This window comes from Anabrus simplex, chromosome 10, assembly GCF_040414725.1.
Source record: "Anabrus simplex isolate iqAnaSimp1 chromosome 10, ASM4041472v1, whole genome shotgun sequence".
NCBI classification, from domain to species: domain Eukaryota; kingdom Metazoa; phylum Arthropoda; class Insecta; order Orthoptera; family Tettigoniidae; genus Anabrus; species Anabrus simplex.
Genome location: NC_090274.1, coordinates 11,157,663 through 11,174,351, shown reverse-complemented (window position 1 = coordinate 11,174,351; position 16,689 = coordinate 11,157,663). Strand labels below are relative to the sequence as shown.

The 16,689-nt window shown below is 39.5% G+C and overlaps 1 protein-coding gene across 3 annotated transcripts in view; it reads left to right on the top strand.

The window, feature by feature from the left end:
* The window catches only part of LOC136882360 (protein scarlet), a 125,942-nt gene that overhangs the window by 49,907 nt on the left and 59,346 nt on the right, over positions 1–16,689 (top strand). For all 3 annotated transcript variants that reach the window (XM_067154969.2, XM_067154971.2, XM_067154968.2), the window contains 5 exons: positions 857–962; positions 1,039–1,260; positions 5,601–5,739; positions 7,235–7,340; positions 11,631–11,731. In XM_067154969.2, coding sequence (XP_067011070.2) covers positions 857–962; positions 1,039–1,260; positions 5,601–5,739; positions 7,235–7,340; positions 11,631–11,731 — 674 coding nt within the window. The remainder of the gene's footprint in view (positions 1–856; positions 963–1,038; positions 1,261–5,600; positions 5,740–7,234; positions 7,341–11,630; positions 11,732–16,689) is intronic.

The following is a 16,689-nucleotide window of genomic DNA, read 5'->3' as shown; positions in this document are numbered from 1 at the left end:
TGATTCCACACATCTACTTGTTTTTTCACTTCCGTTTCATCCTCACCCCATATCACTATATCATCTGCAAACAACATGGCTTTTGTTGCCTGTCTTCCCAATCTCTGTTTAATGTTCTTATGAATTTCATCCATGACTATGATGAATAGTATGGGGGATAGTACACTCCCCTGTCGGAGACCAGTTTCAACTTCAAACCATATTGTTTTTCTTATACTAGTCTTCTCACTACTAACACAATTTTTGTACATAGCTTTTATCATTTGCACTTCCACTCTGTTAACTTGTTTTTTTCCTTGATGTGTCCCATACCAACTGTCTGGGCACACTGTCATAAGCTTTCTCGTGTCAATAAATGCCATCACTATGTCTTTTCCAGACTCCCATCTTTTCTCCATAATATGTCTTAATGTAAAGATCAGGTCAAATGTTGATCTGTCTTTCCTAAAACCATACTGTTCTTCTTCTATTTCTCCTGCTAGCTTCCTCCTCAGTCTTCCTTTCAATACTCTCTCAAATATCTTAGTTTTGTCTTAATTGGATGTAAAGATTGTAGTATTAAGGAGGATAATTCGAAATAATTTTGTACAATTTTGTAAGAAATGATTTCTCCTTGTCCCAACACTAGCTCGCTGGGTGCCAGCTTCATATTTGGTATGAACTCCATTTTCGCAAAGGAGATCTGAAGTCCTGCCTTCTCTGCTTGTACCCTAAGCTGAATAATTTGTTTCATGGCTGTCTCTAGGGAATCAGAAAAGGTTCTGAGATTATCTGTAAATGCTAGATAGTTAATTACAAGGTTTAGGTATTTACATGTAATTGTTTCTAATGTGATAGGTTTGCATGCCTGTTGCAGCTCCAAGCCCAGCTGGTTCACTACACTCTACTGGCTGACGTGGCGGTCCTACGTGGACTCCAAGCGCTCCAAGAGGGGACATTTTCTACAAGTTATAGTCTTTATGGTGGGTGTTCAGATCTCCTCCTCCCTCTCTTCTGGATGATTATGTATTTTTACAGAAACGCTTTACCTCTATGTAGGTTTCGTCCCTCGTGTTGTCCTTGTTCTACATGAACGTCCACTCCACCACGCAGCAGGGAATACAGGACACTCGCGGCCTGCTCTACCTCATCACTAGCGAGGTCTACTTCACGTGTGCGTATCGTGTGCTCCACACGTTTCCTCTCGAGATACCAGTCTTCCTCAGGGAGAGCTCGCTCTACCCAGCATCGGCATATTACATGGGCAAGTTTATAACTCAGGTCAGTCACTTTAAAAACTTTATAGGTCTTACCTAGTTAGCAGTAGAAACTATGGGCACGATATTTCATTGCTGCTGACGGAGCTCGGAGGATCTACAGGCGCATGTTCTCATTGTAGCTAAAATTAGAAACCACCATTTCAGCAAGCTGTAACTACACCAGAATACTGTAGAATGCTTCTATAAGCATAAAATATACTATTTATGAGCATAAGTTGAGAGATCTCCTTTCAAGGCATTGATAACACAGCCACATTCCTACATAACCTGGGGCTGCGTCATTGTTCACCCTCACCTGTGAAATGAGAGGGAAAGTATGTGTGTTCGGGCAGGAAGAGTGTTTGTTTGAGAGGCAGGCTTGTTTGCATCATTCTTGTGAATATTTAGCAGTGCACGAAATTTAGACGATGAATCCATACTGCATTGAAATTGAGAACGAGGATAACAATTACACACCAGGGGAATATGATGATTCTGACACTTCAGGCAAGTAAACTTAGGTAATGAGCTAATTTCAAATTGGTGTGAAGTGGGTTCTGTAATACAGTTTTATTTCTCTCTCTAAAATTGTGGGTTATTTCCTGTGTATAGATTACAACCTGTAGCAACTCGACGCAAGTCTGTCAAGCGACAAACAGCAGGAAAGCAAATTACTGGTTGTAAACGAAGATACCTGTGCCAATTGGCCAATTAGGTTAGAATTTGCATTAGTATGTTTTAGTAGATGGGTCCTCAATATTTTTTTCAAATTTCAAAATATTATCCTGACTGGCATCCAAAGCTGCGTCAGAAATTTTTCTCATTTGTCGAACTTACTACCTTCATAAATATATATTTAATTTCTGTGCAATTATGATAATTAAAACTTATCATTCTAAATATTCCAAAAGTTATTACAATCACTGCTTTCCCTAACATTGTAAAAATTAAAAAAACATTAAAAATCCTGTGATTTTTGGAGGGTAGCACATTCATATATGTGTTAATACAATGCTTCCAGCACTGTTTCCACTATTGGAGGCAGTTTGGGGGACCGTGCTTAGTTCTGCCCGTTATTTCAGCTTGACTGAAATTGACATCCTTTCAGGTTGAATTTCAGTGTAGGGAATATAAAAAAAAACTCTGCCTGAACTAGGTCAGGTGAATGAGGAAGCACACTTGTCTTCGTGTTCATAAAAAATTCACAAATCGACAGCTTTGCCTGAGCTGATGAGTTGTTATGATGGAGGCTCATGACTTGTTTGTCCTGGCATTTTTTCTGAAACATCTCAAGAATTGGAGATAATAGAAGGGAGTTGCTGTTTAACGCTCAGATAACTGAAGATGCTCAATACAGCAAACGAAACATGTCACATTTAACGTTTTATTGTAATGTCCCTTTAGGGACAATAAACATTTTGTGTATTAAATTGAGTGGATAATAAAAACAAGAATTGTAAATACTGGTAGCGGAGTGGAATCAAACAGAATTATCAACATCCATGCAACTTCATAGATAATCAGGATATTTTGGATAGCCATTTGGTGGCAAATATGTATCAGCTTCTGCTGGAAAGTCAGCTGTTTCCTGCAGATGATCGGGAACTCTATGTTTCGTTATAGTTTATTCAACTTGCAAAGAGCGGACACGTAAAACTTATCAGTTTAGGTCAAAAATGTAATTTCCTTTACGACAAGACCCATGAGTGTAAAAGTTTCAAACAAATTTATAGAAAACCACCATTCCAATACTTTACAACCTTTATGATACGAATATTACATATGTTAAAATGGGACATGTTTCGCTTAAGCTTTGTAAGCATCTTCAGCCATACTTATCTAAAGCTAAGTAAGGGCCCTGAACTGGGTTCCTCATTAAAGTATAATATATGCTTTAATACAAGATAAAACAGTCATAAAAATCTAGTCTGTGGAGAAAGCAATGCTTAAATGCAACTAAAATTCAATAATGAACTTGTCATAGTATTATATGTACATGGAATGAATACTAGTGTTTGTCTAAAAAAGTACACATTGGTTATTTGTAGAACGAGACATAGTCATAATTTTCTGACATGCATTTGGATTGTACAGATTATTTGATATTAATGAAGCGTGGATTAATTAAAATATAGAAAAATAAATCTTCGAATGTTGTTGATTGAGAATCAGGTACGTAGAATTACAGTAGAATTGTTAACTCCAAGTGGTTGCGTGATAAGGTCAAAAGGCGCTTGAAGCATCAGTATAGAAGTGTTGTCTCCTTCTAGAATAATCTTTGTAATAGATTGTAGTCGTGAGCTGTTTAGCGTAGATTCAACAAGGCTAGTCACCTCTGTGTTGTTAAACTTCCACTCATTAATAGAATGTTTCAAAACTTACATTTATTTTCGTACACATTTCAGTTTTCAACACGCGCTACATTGCGAATTCTCCCACATCTAAGGCTTTATTGAACGCCCTATTTGTTGAATTAACTGAAGGGACTCCTGTAGGCGTGCACCGCAAGTTTCTAGGTCCTTAATTGCCATCTAAAGTGATGAATAATGCACATAGACGAAACTCATATCTTTATATACAGTTTCAGATTCAAATGTGCACTTTGCTTTACAAACACACGCAGTATGACTATCACCAATACTTTCAGCTACATCTTCTACTTGATTAAAGTTCTCTTGGTAGAATGATACTGCGGATAACCAAGTTCCCCATCTTGTGAGAACAGGTTCCGGTGGAAATAGCTGTTGTGAAAAGTGTCATTATCTGTCTACCTGCTTGCATTGCAACACTGAAAGCACTTTCCTTGATCGAGAAAGGCTTCTCATGTTGCCAGTGGATGTACAACATATAGAGTTCATTAGATTTTTCATTTCGTTCAGAAATCTTGGATAATCGATAACAACATAAAAGGAAAATATATCTGTATATGCACTTACATTCAAAATATGCTCTAACCTTTAGAATATGCATTTTAAAATAATTCGGGCCGTAGTGATGAGTCAATGGGAGGCAGATAAGCTGGGCAAACCGATGAGAGAAACTCAGTGTAAAATCTGATAAAGGACGAACTCCTTCCAAGTTGGGTTCCTCTCTCTCTTACTGCTGCTCGTATCATTCAGATTAATTAGAAGACAGTCAACAGTCATATCGCAGATTCTCAGCTCTTCCGCCACCGCATGATGAAAAAATGCATACCACATTCAGAGTCGGCAGTGCGTCATTGAAGTCCTGACTTCTATGAGTTTAACATGCAACATATCCGTTTACCAGGCTTCACACCAACTAAAGGGGCTAAACCGTACATTGAGCCTTTGCAAACGGACGATGTCATAGAGGTTAGAGACACTACATGGCAGGTCAAGCATGATGGCATGCATCCCCTGTATTCTTCAATTTTTAATTATTTTGCTTTTAAAAAAAAATGTTATTTGTTTGGGGCGTCAGCCCCTGTGGATCCTTTGCCCCTACTGGCACCATACTGTATGAACCTGCATATTATTGGAATGGCGGTACTGTGGAATGTTGTGTGTGAGGAAAGGAACATTAAGGACGTCACAAACACCCAGTCCCCAGGCCAGGGATATTAATCATTACAATTAAAAACCCCTGACCCGGCCAGGAATCGAACCCGGGGCCGCCAGGTGACAGGCGGACGCATTGCCCCCTACAGCGCGAGGCCGGACAATTGTTTTGCTTAAATGAATGACAATGAATACAAATCCAGTCATGCATATTTTTCTGACTTAAATTATTTGAGGAATTATATTTGGGACATTGTGCAAGTAGGATCACATTATTCTATGATCTGGTTAATGAACTACTTTGATGTCTCCTCGTAGGTGTTCTGCAGTACCATCAACCAGTAAATGTTAATGTGAGCATGTGCTCAAGTTTACAGCATCCTCTCGATGACGGCGGTAAAACTCAGTTGATGTGTTATAATTGTTGGTGCACTGTCTCGATATGGGCCCGTAAGTTCCGTTATAGAGGAATCTGATTGTTGAAGGTACCCTTACTGGCCAGAGTGGGTCAGACGGTTGAGGCACTGGCCTTCTGACCCAACTTGGCAGATTCAATCCTGGCTCAGTCCGGTGGTATTTGAATGTTGGTACATTTACTGGCGCATTAAAGAACTCCTGCAGGACAAAAGTCCGGCACCTCAGCATCTCCGAAAACCGTAAAAATAGTTACCGGGACGTAAAGCCAATAACATTATTACTACTTTTGTTTTTAGGTGTAGCCTGTGTGACACCATGACTGTGTATGTCGGGGAATTTATAGAATTATTTAGTGATAGGTTTCACCATGAGCTTGGAGCCTTTGACTTACATCCTTGTTAATGATGTTCCCTTCTGACAACAGGTACCACGACTGGTCGTAGAGCCCATGATATTCTTGGCTCTCATATGTATCATGGAGACCATCGCAGGGGGAGAGAGTATCTCGTACTGGAGGCTCATCGGACCTCTACTGCTGTCTGCATACGCTGCTACGGCTTATGGTGAGATCTGTAAATGAGCCATAACCCAAGGGTGAAACATTTCTAGATAGGAAAGGAAAACCTACAGTGATCTCAAAATTGATAATTACAGTAATTACAAACACCACCTTTGATCAGGAATTTAGTTCATTGTTGGCATTTGGGTCAGTCAATTGAACTGCTCGAATTACCTAGTTCTTCTGAACTAATTGAGAATGTTGGGAATCTTAGTTCATAGTTGGGATCTAGTTCAGTGAGAGTACAGGGTTATTTTAAAATAATTATGTGAGAGTAATTTCAAAACTACTTATCAAAATTTATTCAGATGTTTGTCAAACCTCATGCCAATATCATCAAGTTTTAGGCCTAGCTGACAGATGTCACTCCATGCATTCTCCTCGCTGGTCTGGCGGGAAACGCAACTCGGCCACCATAGAGGTGTATGTAGCATGTGCTTTGTTGTCTGCAGTTTCATAAAACAAAATCACAAATTACCGTACAATGACATTTCAGACAGAATATCTGAAAGCCCCGCCACAGGTGAAAACTTTCAAAGCTTGGTATGATCGATTCATGGAAACAGGTTCTGCGGCACACTGACGGAAAGGACAGGGACCCCCTCATGTAGCAGATCACGTTGTGAAAGCTGTGATGAGAGGAGCGTATGCACGAAGTTCAAAGAAGTCTATATCTAGAGCAAGTTAGGAGCTGGCCATTCCACAACCTACGGAATGAAGAATTTTATGACAACGACGACTGCAGTGTGACGGGTTTTCACTTTACAAAGGAAATTTAAAAAAAAAAATGTAATCTCCTATTCAATAACATAACATAATTCCATCATTAGATGGAGTAATAAAATTCAAACATGTTTTGACTCGTTTGAGCCATCTTCAGTGAAATAAGGGAGGGGGGTTATAGTTATTATCATAATACAAGCTAAAAATGTCCTAAAAACATAACGAAGGAACAAATGAAAAACAAAAGGGACATGACGGAAATAAAAAACAATAGAGTATACAACATTTCCATCATTAGATGGAGCAATAAACAACTCGCTGAGACAGTAAAAAAAGGTTAATATTATATATAATTGAATCTAAAAAGTGTGTTAAACCTAAGAAGAAAAGAAATGAAAACAATTGATACTGACGGAAATGAACAATAAGTGCTGATAGTGAGGTTGTGGACCTCTTGGTCTAAAAATTTTGCAGTTTGATACAATTCAAAATACAGGACGAAATCAATGTGTTACATTTACAGTTTGAAACTAGGTCAGGCACTGACTGCTTGTGACAAGTAGAAATGCATCATTTATTCACTGCGTCAGGTTTCCCACCAGACAAGTGAGGAGAGTGCATGAAGCGAAGTCTGTCATCTAGGTACTTTCAGGTACCTAATTTAGAAAAACCGTGTAGTTCAGTTGCTTAAACATTCTGCACCATTTGATTTGTTTGATGTTCAAGTATGTTCATTTTTTGAGATATACCAGCAAGATGATTTGTTTTGTGTGCAGGTTGTATGATGTCCTCAATATTTGAGTCTCTCGACATTGCCGCAGCCCTGGCTGTTCCTTTGGACTTGCTCTCCCTGCTCATGGCCGGCATGTTCTATAACATCAGGTAAGAACACCAACTTAACTTTATATGCAAAGGTAGATTTCACTTGTATTATACGCGCACTTTTTCTTGAGCCCGGAGCTCCCAAGTGCTGAATCGGTAGACCTCGGTTATCTTCGATGTCCATATCGGCAACCTTTGAAACACAAACTATGAATCGCTTATTCATCGCTGTGCGATATCTGGCGTACACTTTGCAAACTAGTACTGTTGTTGTTTACACAGCAAAGCCAAACTATATAATTCATGCTAGTAACAAGGTTCGCATTGAGAAATGTTATATAATGTTAAATAATGTATGTGTGACACAATTGTTGACGTAAGATAATAAATGTTTAGAAAATTCATATTGATCGATCATATTATCGATTCAATTCAGATTTCATTTCCATCCATTTGGCAGTATAATCGGAACTGGCAGCACTCCCTCCTTGCTCCTCACCCCGTAAAAATCATCGGGCTCAAGAAAAAGTGCGCGTATAGTAGTAATGTCAGTACCTCTATAATTTGTACCTGGATTTATTAGAACACGGGAAACTTACAAAAAGAAATGCTTATCCATTAGTGCAAAAATCAAACTTTACAATGCAGTCATAATGCTGAAGGCCACACATGCTGCAGAAACATTATTACATCTAAACAGACATTCCAGAACTGACAGATTGTTGAAGATCGAAAGACGAATTGGAAAAACTTGTACCAGTAAACACTATCAAAAAGATGGGCAGTGGCGAATAGTACCTAACAACGTTGTATATCAGAAATGAAAACCTATACTGATACCATGCGCAAGAAAAGACTAGGATACTTTGGCCACACCATGAGAATGCCAGATTTGCGACTTTTGAAACAGATAGACCAGTAAAATCTTGCTTCAAAAAAATACTACAACTGGATGCAGATGGATAAAAGAAATTAGGGAGGATTTTTTTTGCTATTTTGCTTTACGTCGCACCGACACAAATAGGTTTTATAGTGATGATGGGATAGGCAAGGCCTAGGAATGCGAAGGAAGCGGCCGTGGCCTTAATTAAAGTACAGCCCCAGCATTTGCCTGGTGTGAAAATGGGGAACCATCTTCAGGGCTGCCGACAGTGGGATTTGAACCCACTATTTCCCGGATGCAAGCTCACAGCTGCGCGCTCCTAACCACACGGCCAACTCGCCCAGTAGGGAGGATTTGAAAGAAATTGGCCTTATACCGGATGATACTATGGATAAGAAAAAAAGTAAACACAACACTTAAAAAAATGACCTTCCACTTTACACTCACAAAGAAGAAAATCCCAAATAGAATATTCTCTACCCAAGAAAGGGCAAGAATATTAACACAGATGAAGAAGTACTGGGAGGACCACAAGGCTCGGACAGTTCCTAACAAGAAATAGACAAACCAAATAGTTGATTAAAGTGATCCAATGTGCTCTCAAAAGAAGATTCAGAAGAAGAAGAAGTACAGGAAACATCAGTTACAATGAAAGCTCGATAAGATGCTGGCCAAGGGAATCCATGAATACCACATATTAAGTGAGGAGAAACTAAGCAATTTAATGACATAATTTGCATGATTCTCACTGTAAAGAAGAATACGTAACGATATATAATTTTATTGAAATACAATGCACCATATTGTAGACACAGTATTACATGCTTCTGACGTTGTGACTACGGTCATTGAATCATGGTTTTTTAACATCATTCTTAATGTAGATGATGGAATTCCTAACAAATCAGCAAGCTGTTTCTGGTTAAGGTTAGCAGTTTCATTCTGCTTTCATAACATTTCTATTTTATCCGATAAGGAAAGTGCTTTCCTTCTCCTACTATAATCACAGACAAGCTTCAGTAGACTGAAGACAATTGAAAGACAATCATAGAACTGTAAACCAGTGAGGAATGGGATTTGTCTTTAACACCTTTGCTCATAATTTCTATAACTTGTTTCAGAGAAATCCTAAATTGGACTCTCTTTGCCTCTACAGTGTTAGTCCATGTGTACACACAGTGCAAACTCCTCGTGGAGAGATAAATAGATCAAGATAAGATGAATGTCAACCATACTCTACCTGCCATGGCACAACTGCCCCGAAGGGCCTTTGCCCACCAAGTGACCGCTGCTTAGCCCGAGGTCCTGCAGATTACAAGGTGTTGTGCGTCATAATTTATAATTTTTGTGAACTCTGTGTTGATTTCTCTGTTTCAGTAGCTTTAACCTTGTGTGGTTGGCATGACTAATCCTCTTGACCGTTATTCTTGGCTTTCTAGACTGGGGCTGCCATCTCACCGTCAGATGGCTCCTCAGTTATAATCACGTAGGCTGAGGGGACTTCAAACTAGCCCTCAGATCCTAGTAAAAATCCCTGACCTCACCGGGAATTGAACCTCGGGCCTCTGCATAAGGGGCAATCACGCTACCCCTACACCATGGGGCGGCACCTAGCCTTTAGGTACTGATAAAGTTAAGTTTTATTCAGGTTTGTAGGTACACGTGCTAAGAGGGAGTAAAATTGTTCATTTCTTTTGAACTTAGCTAAAAATTAACTGAAGATGATTCCCTCAAAAAAAGAGCATCTTAAACAGGATCTAAACACAATATAAGGGGGTACTTTATGATGATTTCACATAGGGAATGTCTAGGGACCAGGCAAAAAGCGTGTATTATCTGGAATAGCATAATAAATGGGACCATCTTTCTGATGTTTTGCTGTATATTGCTTTTATTTATACCCCCCCTCCCATGTCTACCACTTTTATTCAGTTTTTGTAACAAATAATTCCTTTGGACATTCAAATTACTTCCATAGAACTGAAAGTTAGTTAAATCTGTAAGTTAATAATTTTATCAATAAAGAGTGAAAAATGGCATGAACAGAATATTACATTTATACTGATGGCATTTTTCTTGGTGGTAAATCCTGTCAGTGTTTAGAATAAAGAACACAGAGCATGAGTGACAATTGTCTGTGGTTCAAAATTAAGATAACTGACTGCGCTGAGCTCATTTCAGCTTCATCAGGAGGGCGAGCATCAGTATTCATTCACGAAATTTTGAAATCTGGTACGAGGACTGGTAAGGGGTGTACTCAGCCTCGGGAGGTCAACTGAGTAGAAAGCGTTCGATTCCCAAATCAGCCATCCTCGAAGTCATTTTCCATGGTTTCCCACTTCTTCTCCAAGCAAATGCCCGGATGGTAGCTAACCTAAGGCGACGCCCGCATCCTTCCCTCTTCCTTGCCAACGCCTTCCAATCTTTCCATTCCCCACAAGACTCCTGTTTGGAATACTATGTGGGGCCCCGCCTGGGCGAGGTACTGGTTCTCCTTCTCAGTTGTATCCCTTACCAGATGTCTCATGCTCAAAGACACTGCCCGAGGGTCATTGTTACAGTTCTTCAGTCGTTATGTGGTATAAGAACAAAGCTGTATAAGTTTGGGAAGAGGGAAGAAATATAAGATAAATACAGGTGGCAAAAGAATAAGGAACATAGCACAAATTGAAGGTGAGAAGTAGAAACGAGCTCGTCGGGGCTGAGAAGAGGTGGAAGAACTGGAATTTATGTGGAGAGTGACCTTATTCTTTTGTGTTTTAATGTTTATCCTCGTCTCCTCTTCCCACAATGACCTGCCATCATGTTCACTCCTTATGGGTGGGGGACGCAGACAAAGAATACACCTACGGTATCCTCTGCCTTTTGTAGGAGGTGACTAAAAGGGGCGACCAAGGGATGATAAAACTACAACCATGAGACTTCTTGTGATTAGTACCACTATGTGGGAACACCACGGGTCTGGGCGTTGCCGGTGGTTAGCACCGTTGTGTGTATTCCACCAAGGTGGGGGGACAAGCACTCCGCTGTGCAGACTAATGTCCGTGCAAGAAAAGGTGCCGTACACTGCGTTGGAATGTGTTGCTTCCTCTGTATTTAGAGTGGGTCTGCGTTACCTATGAGTGGTACCACGATATGAAAAACACTATAGGCCTACATTGCCTCTGATTAGTACCACTGTAGGAGGAATACCACGGTTCTGCTTTACCAGTGGCCAATGACCTGGAATTTTGACCCCTTTTTATAAGGAGGATCTTGTCAGAAAAGAGAACATTGTGAATTGGATCCATTTTCAATTTTTAATTATAGTTTCATTTTGTTTCACCTAGTACCGTTAAGGGTGATGACCTAGCTGTTAGGCCACTTTAAACAACAAACATCAATCATCAATCAATCAGCTTTTCCCCTACTTCAGTTAACACTAGTTTATTCCTTTCTAATGCTTGTGAATGTTTCTTTCTTTCCAGGTCCCTCCCAAAACATGTCCAGTGGGTGAAGTATCTGTCGCAGTTGTATTACACCAACGAGATTGTGGCTGTGCTCCACTGGCGAGACATTCACAAGATCCGTAAGTTTAATAGTTTACTTGCAGTAACAATAAGATTTAAGATCCTTACTTTGTTGTGATTGATGTTGATGACATAAAATATCACTGAAAATCATCAATAGATGCTCTTAAATTTATGGAAAAATGATATAAAAGAAATAACAAAATAAATTAAAATTATTTGACCAAATTGAATTCTGGTGACTGTAATAAGCCGGCCCCGCGGTGTAGGGGTAGCGTGCCTCCCTCTTACCCGGAGGCCCCGGGTTCAATACCCAGCCAGGTCAGGGACTTTTACCTGGATCTGAAGGCTGGTTCGAGGTCCACTCACCCTACGTGATTGCAATTGAGGAGCTATCTGACGGTGAGATGGCGGCCCCGGTCTAGAAGACCAAGAATATCGGCCGAGAGGATCCGTCGTGCTGACCACATGACACCTCTCATAATCTGCAGGCCTTCAGGCTTAGCAGCAGTCGCTTGGTAGACCATGGCCCTTCAGGGCTGTTGCACCATGGGGTTTGTTTTGCACTATGTAATAATGGTTTTACAAGTAATATGCAGTAGAACCTCGATAATTCGAAATCGGTTAATCCAAAATCCCGCCTAATTCGAAGAAGCTCTTGTTCCCGGAAACATGAGATACAGTTTTGCATGTTATTTAATTTGTTTAATTCGAAATACGGATAATTCGTAATTCGAAGTACAATGTCGGCCCCATTACCAAAATTCAGACTTTTAATTCGAAACTGCCTTTACATTTTAAAACAATAGTATGTTACAGAGTAATTTCAACTCGAAATTTATCCGTGTCATAATAGAACGCGTGTTCCGGAACGTGGAGGGGTAGCTTTCCGCACTTGCACTCACTTCGGTGGGTTTACAGTGCGCTTCATGATTGCTAAGTTGAATGAAATTGGAATTCTTTTGTATTTAACCTGCTAAGGAACGCCGTAATATCACGCAACAGGCAGTGTGTGGAAAAACAGAATCTGCGAACACTGGCGATGCCAACAATTGACGAGAAAGCGTGGCTCATATAATAAATTCGTAGGCACCGAACAATATTGTCATTGCCAATGAAACTGCATTGCCTTATTTTAATGCGAGCCCAAACGGTCTTATGGTTTTAAAGGAGAAAGTGCCAGCCCGGGACTCATACAAGGGTGGGGGACGGGGGTCATTGTAGTGCGTTGCAATTGCAATGCACATGGAAGCGAAAAACTTTATCCCCTTGTCATAGAAAAGTTCGATAAGCCACAATGTTTTAAGGGCATTGGGCACTTTCCATGCCAGTACAAAGCATCTAAAAATGCAAACAGTACAGATATCAAAAAGAGAAAATGCATTTGCACAGGGGAACCAGCATAATTTATCGTCTTTGAATTGTGTGATTTCTTTTCTTTTGTTGTGTGAGGTTATGTTTGTTTCAGGGAATTATGCGGACCTAAAATCATGTCATCGGATGAATCGTACTCACGACCATCTATATTAATTTCGTCAAAGTTGATGAGTGCTTAAATGTTTCCGCCTTTGGCCTTAATGAGCTCGAGAACCTCTGTCAGAATTCCAGGTTTATACTTAAAAATGCTTGGCCCAATTTTGAAATTTTGAGCGATAAGGTAGAAGAAATGTTTGTTTTTGCAAATAAACATATGCCTAGGAGAGAGAGCTCTTAAGGTAAGGCCATTTGTAATGTCCTGGAGGCCCCACTTCATTCTCTTGCTTTTGCTCAGATGGGATTAAATTTGGCTCAGAGAGGAACATTGAGACCTGACACACTTCAGTTCACTACGTGCTCCTTGTTTTGAATAGAAAAGGGATCGTTTTGTAAAAGGTAGAGCATATTTTGTAACTTGGGACTTGTTCTGGGCCATAAATTATTTCCTTAATGACAAATTTGTCGTCTTCAGTCTCTGTATTTCTGTTTTCAGCTGATTGATTTGTTCTTTGGTATTGTCAGCTACCTCAAGAATCGTGTCTGTACTCGTTGAATGCTGAAGTTCTGTGGAACCTAGTGTAATAATTTCTGTGTACAAATAGAAAATCATAGAGAGAAGGAAATATAGTAACCGGAATAGCCTGTCCACAATAATTTCAGATTTTTTGTAATAATAATAAAGTTATTTGTTTTGCGTCCCACTAACTACTTTTTAAGGTCTTCGGAGACGCCGAGGTGCCGGAATTTAGTCCCGCAGGAGTTCTTTTATGTGCCAGTAAATCTACCGACACGGGGCTGTCGTACCGTATTTGAGCACCTCAAATACCACCGGACTGAACCAGGATCGAACCTGCCAAGTTGGGGTTAGAAAGCCAGCGCCTTAACCATCTGAGCCACTCAGCCCAGCCAGATTTTTTGTATTCAGAATATCAGTATAGCAATCATTTTAATACCACTAATGGTTGTCACGGAATTCGGACGTGTATTGTAGTGTGCCTGGAGACTTGCCAAGTTGCCTTTTCATCAAGGCTAAATTTGATAATTATTTCGACTCATGGAAATTGATCTTGGAGTGTCTTATGTCTTGAGATAATAGTTACGCTGTCCGCCACTGTAGCGCCGGTTTTCGGTAGGCATGCTGTGGAGTCTGTGCTGCCACCTAGGAGCAACCACGGAACTAGACTCACTTTTACTCCTTGCACGCACGATAATAGGCGACTGGTTTTGTTTTGAAAAGTGAAGACACGACGGAGCTGCTTCTGTGTTTACTGTTGGTTTTTGACCGGTTTTAAGTGAAGAAAGAAGAAAGGATGTGGGTTGTAATTGACCCTGGGTGATCACATTGCCAAGGGGCGATGTCCTTGTCGCCGTTCTATTTCCTTTAATTAATTTTTTTTCTCTACGACCTTAGTACAATCTGTAAGTAAGCATCCACTTTGTTACCAGGAAATCTAACGATGTGAGAAGGGAACCAGATATACCCAAGTTAAATTTCGTTTGGCTTAATGAAGTACTTCAAAGGATAATATTTTACTGTCTAAATCATGTTTGTGGATAAGAAAAGTATTCAGCCGTTACCAATGAAAGACTGTGATCTAGATCCTTTTAATTGTAAATTAATTATCAATTATTTGGGGCTTTGTGTAACTGGTTGTAATGTTGTTCAACGTGTTAAATACTTATAATCTGAAAATCCCCATCAGGGAAGTCATTATGAGTTGGAAATTGTTTCTTTCACCATTCGACTGTGTGTTTGTTTTCCTTTCTGGGTGGGTAGCCATTTTGTGGTCCTTCGTCACGTGACCCCGTTGCCATGACAGCAGTGTTTACATGAGTGTGGGCGTTGCCCCTGTTTTTTTGTCTTTTGCCGTCTCTGCTCTTTGTTACGTGCAGACAGCTGACGGGCGTTTTTCGGAGAGATTGTTGAATTCGGCTCTTGGGATGAGACGTGATTCTGTAATGCGTCTATTATTTCTCCGTATGCTTGGCTGTCGTGATTTACTAAAATTTTAATGCGGATAATTTTGGTCCTTGACGACTTGTTTTAACTGTGGATCACTTAAATATTTTATCTGTTTACTCCTTCCTTATGTTTTTGGTGGAATTTATTTATTGTGGATTTCACATGTTACTGCTCGGGTTCTGCAGTTGAAGTGGTTATTAAGGAACATTTTTCACTCTGAAAAATTTTGTTGTGTGAAAACCTGGTTTGGAAAAAGTGATCAATTAAGTACCCCTTTCTTGGGTTCATTTCTTTGGGTTGTTTCCTATTCCCAGTTTACCCTCTCTGAAGATTTCTTGAAAGTACTGGTTTGTGAGCTCAGATTATTTTCATTTTAATTGGTTTCCATGTTTTTAATTTTAAAGAACCAGAAGGTCGTATAATTAATTTAATTCCTTTCAATTTTACTCCATGGAATTTGAAATTAATCTTTAATTACGATTTATTAATTTAATTTCCCTTTATTTTCCTCTCTTAATTTGAGGTTAAGCTTTAATTACCATCTTTTAATTTTATCCCTTTTATTTGCCTGACTGAAATTGAAATTTAATTACTATTATTTAACCTTCTCTCAATAAAGTTGTTGTAATCCGAAAATGAATTATGATTTTAGTCAGTAAGCATTATTTCTCTTTCTATCCACTTGACCTCTGTTTAGCCTAGCTGTTTCCACGCTTGCTACGATCTTCCTTTGGGAAAATTAGTCCTGATTTATTTAATTTGTTTCCCTGGATCGTGCAACTACTGTTGTGAAATACCTAGCTTGTAAGTTCGCGACAGTATTTTGGTATCAGTTCGCGTGGTTCTTTTGTTTTGTTTGAATTTTAATTTTCTCTGTGATTCTATTTCCCTTTTAGTAAACTGTTGGTGGTTTTTTTTTACCTATCTTGAGAATTATTGAATACTGACTAAAATAATAACAAGGTACATTTTGAAAGTGCTTAATTGTAAAGAGGAAGGCAAGATTCGACTTGTGTTAATGCAAATATATTTCTGTTCCATGTGCATTTTGTCATCTTGGGGGAGCCCATCACTGCTGTGTGAGGTATCTGAGGGTTATGTATTCCTGATTCTTTGGCTTGGGAGCTTGGTATGCTAGCTTACTGCTGGAAATTTGCTTTGATCTAATCATAAGGCTGACAACCGGTGAGTTATTTTATTTGATTTTCTCTTAGTAATTTCTCAGTCTTGTAACTGAGAGTTTTATTTGCATGAAGAAAGGTGAAAACATCTCACACTGTTATTTGTCTTGGCGTGCATCTGTGTCTTCCTGTCTTGTGTTTGATGATTCAAATGGGTTTGGCATACCCTAAATTAACCGGGAAGTAAAGGTTACTGGATCTCTTATTGTTTTCTCGGTGCCTGAAGGCTCTTATGCGTCACTCATAACCTTTCTTTGGGGGTGTTGATCTGCCTGTTCTTTAGTGGAAATAAGCTTAACGAAGGAAGTGTGTATTGGGCGTAATCTTTGTTTCGGTGTTCCTTACCCAAAAAACTGTGTCTCGTACTGTGATTTTTCCCTATCAGCTTCGAAAGGCT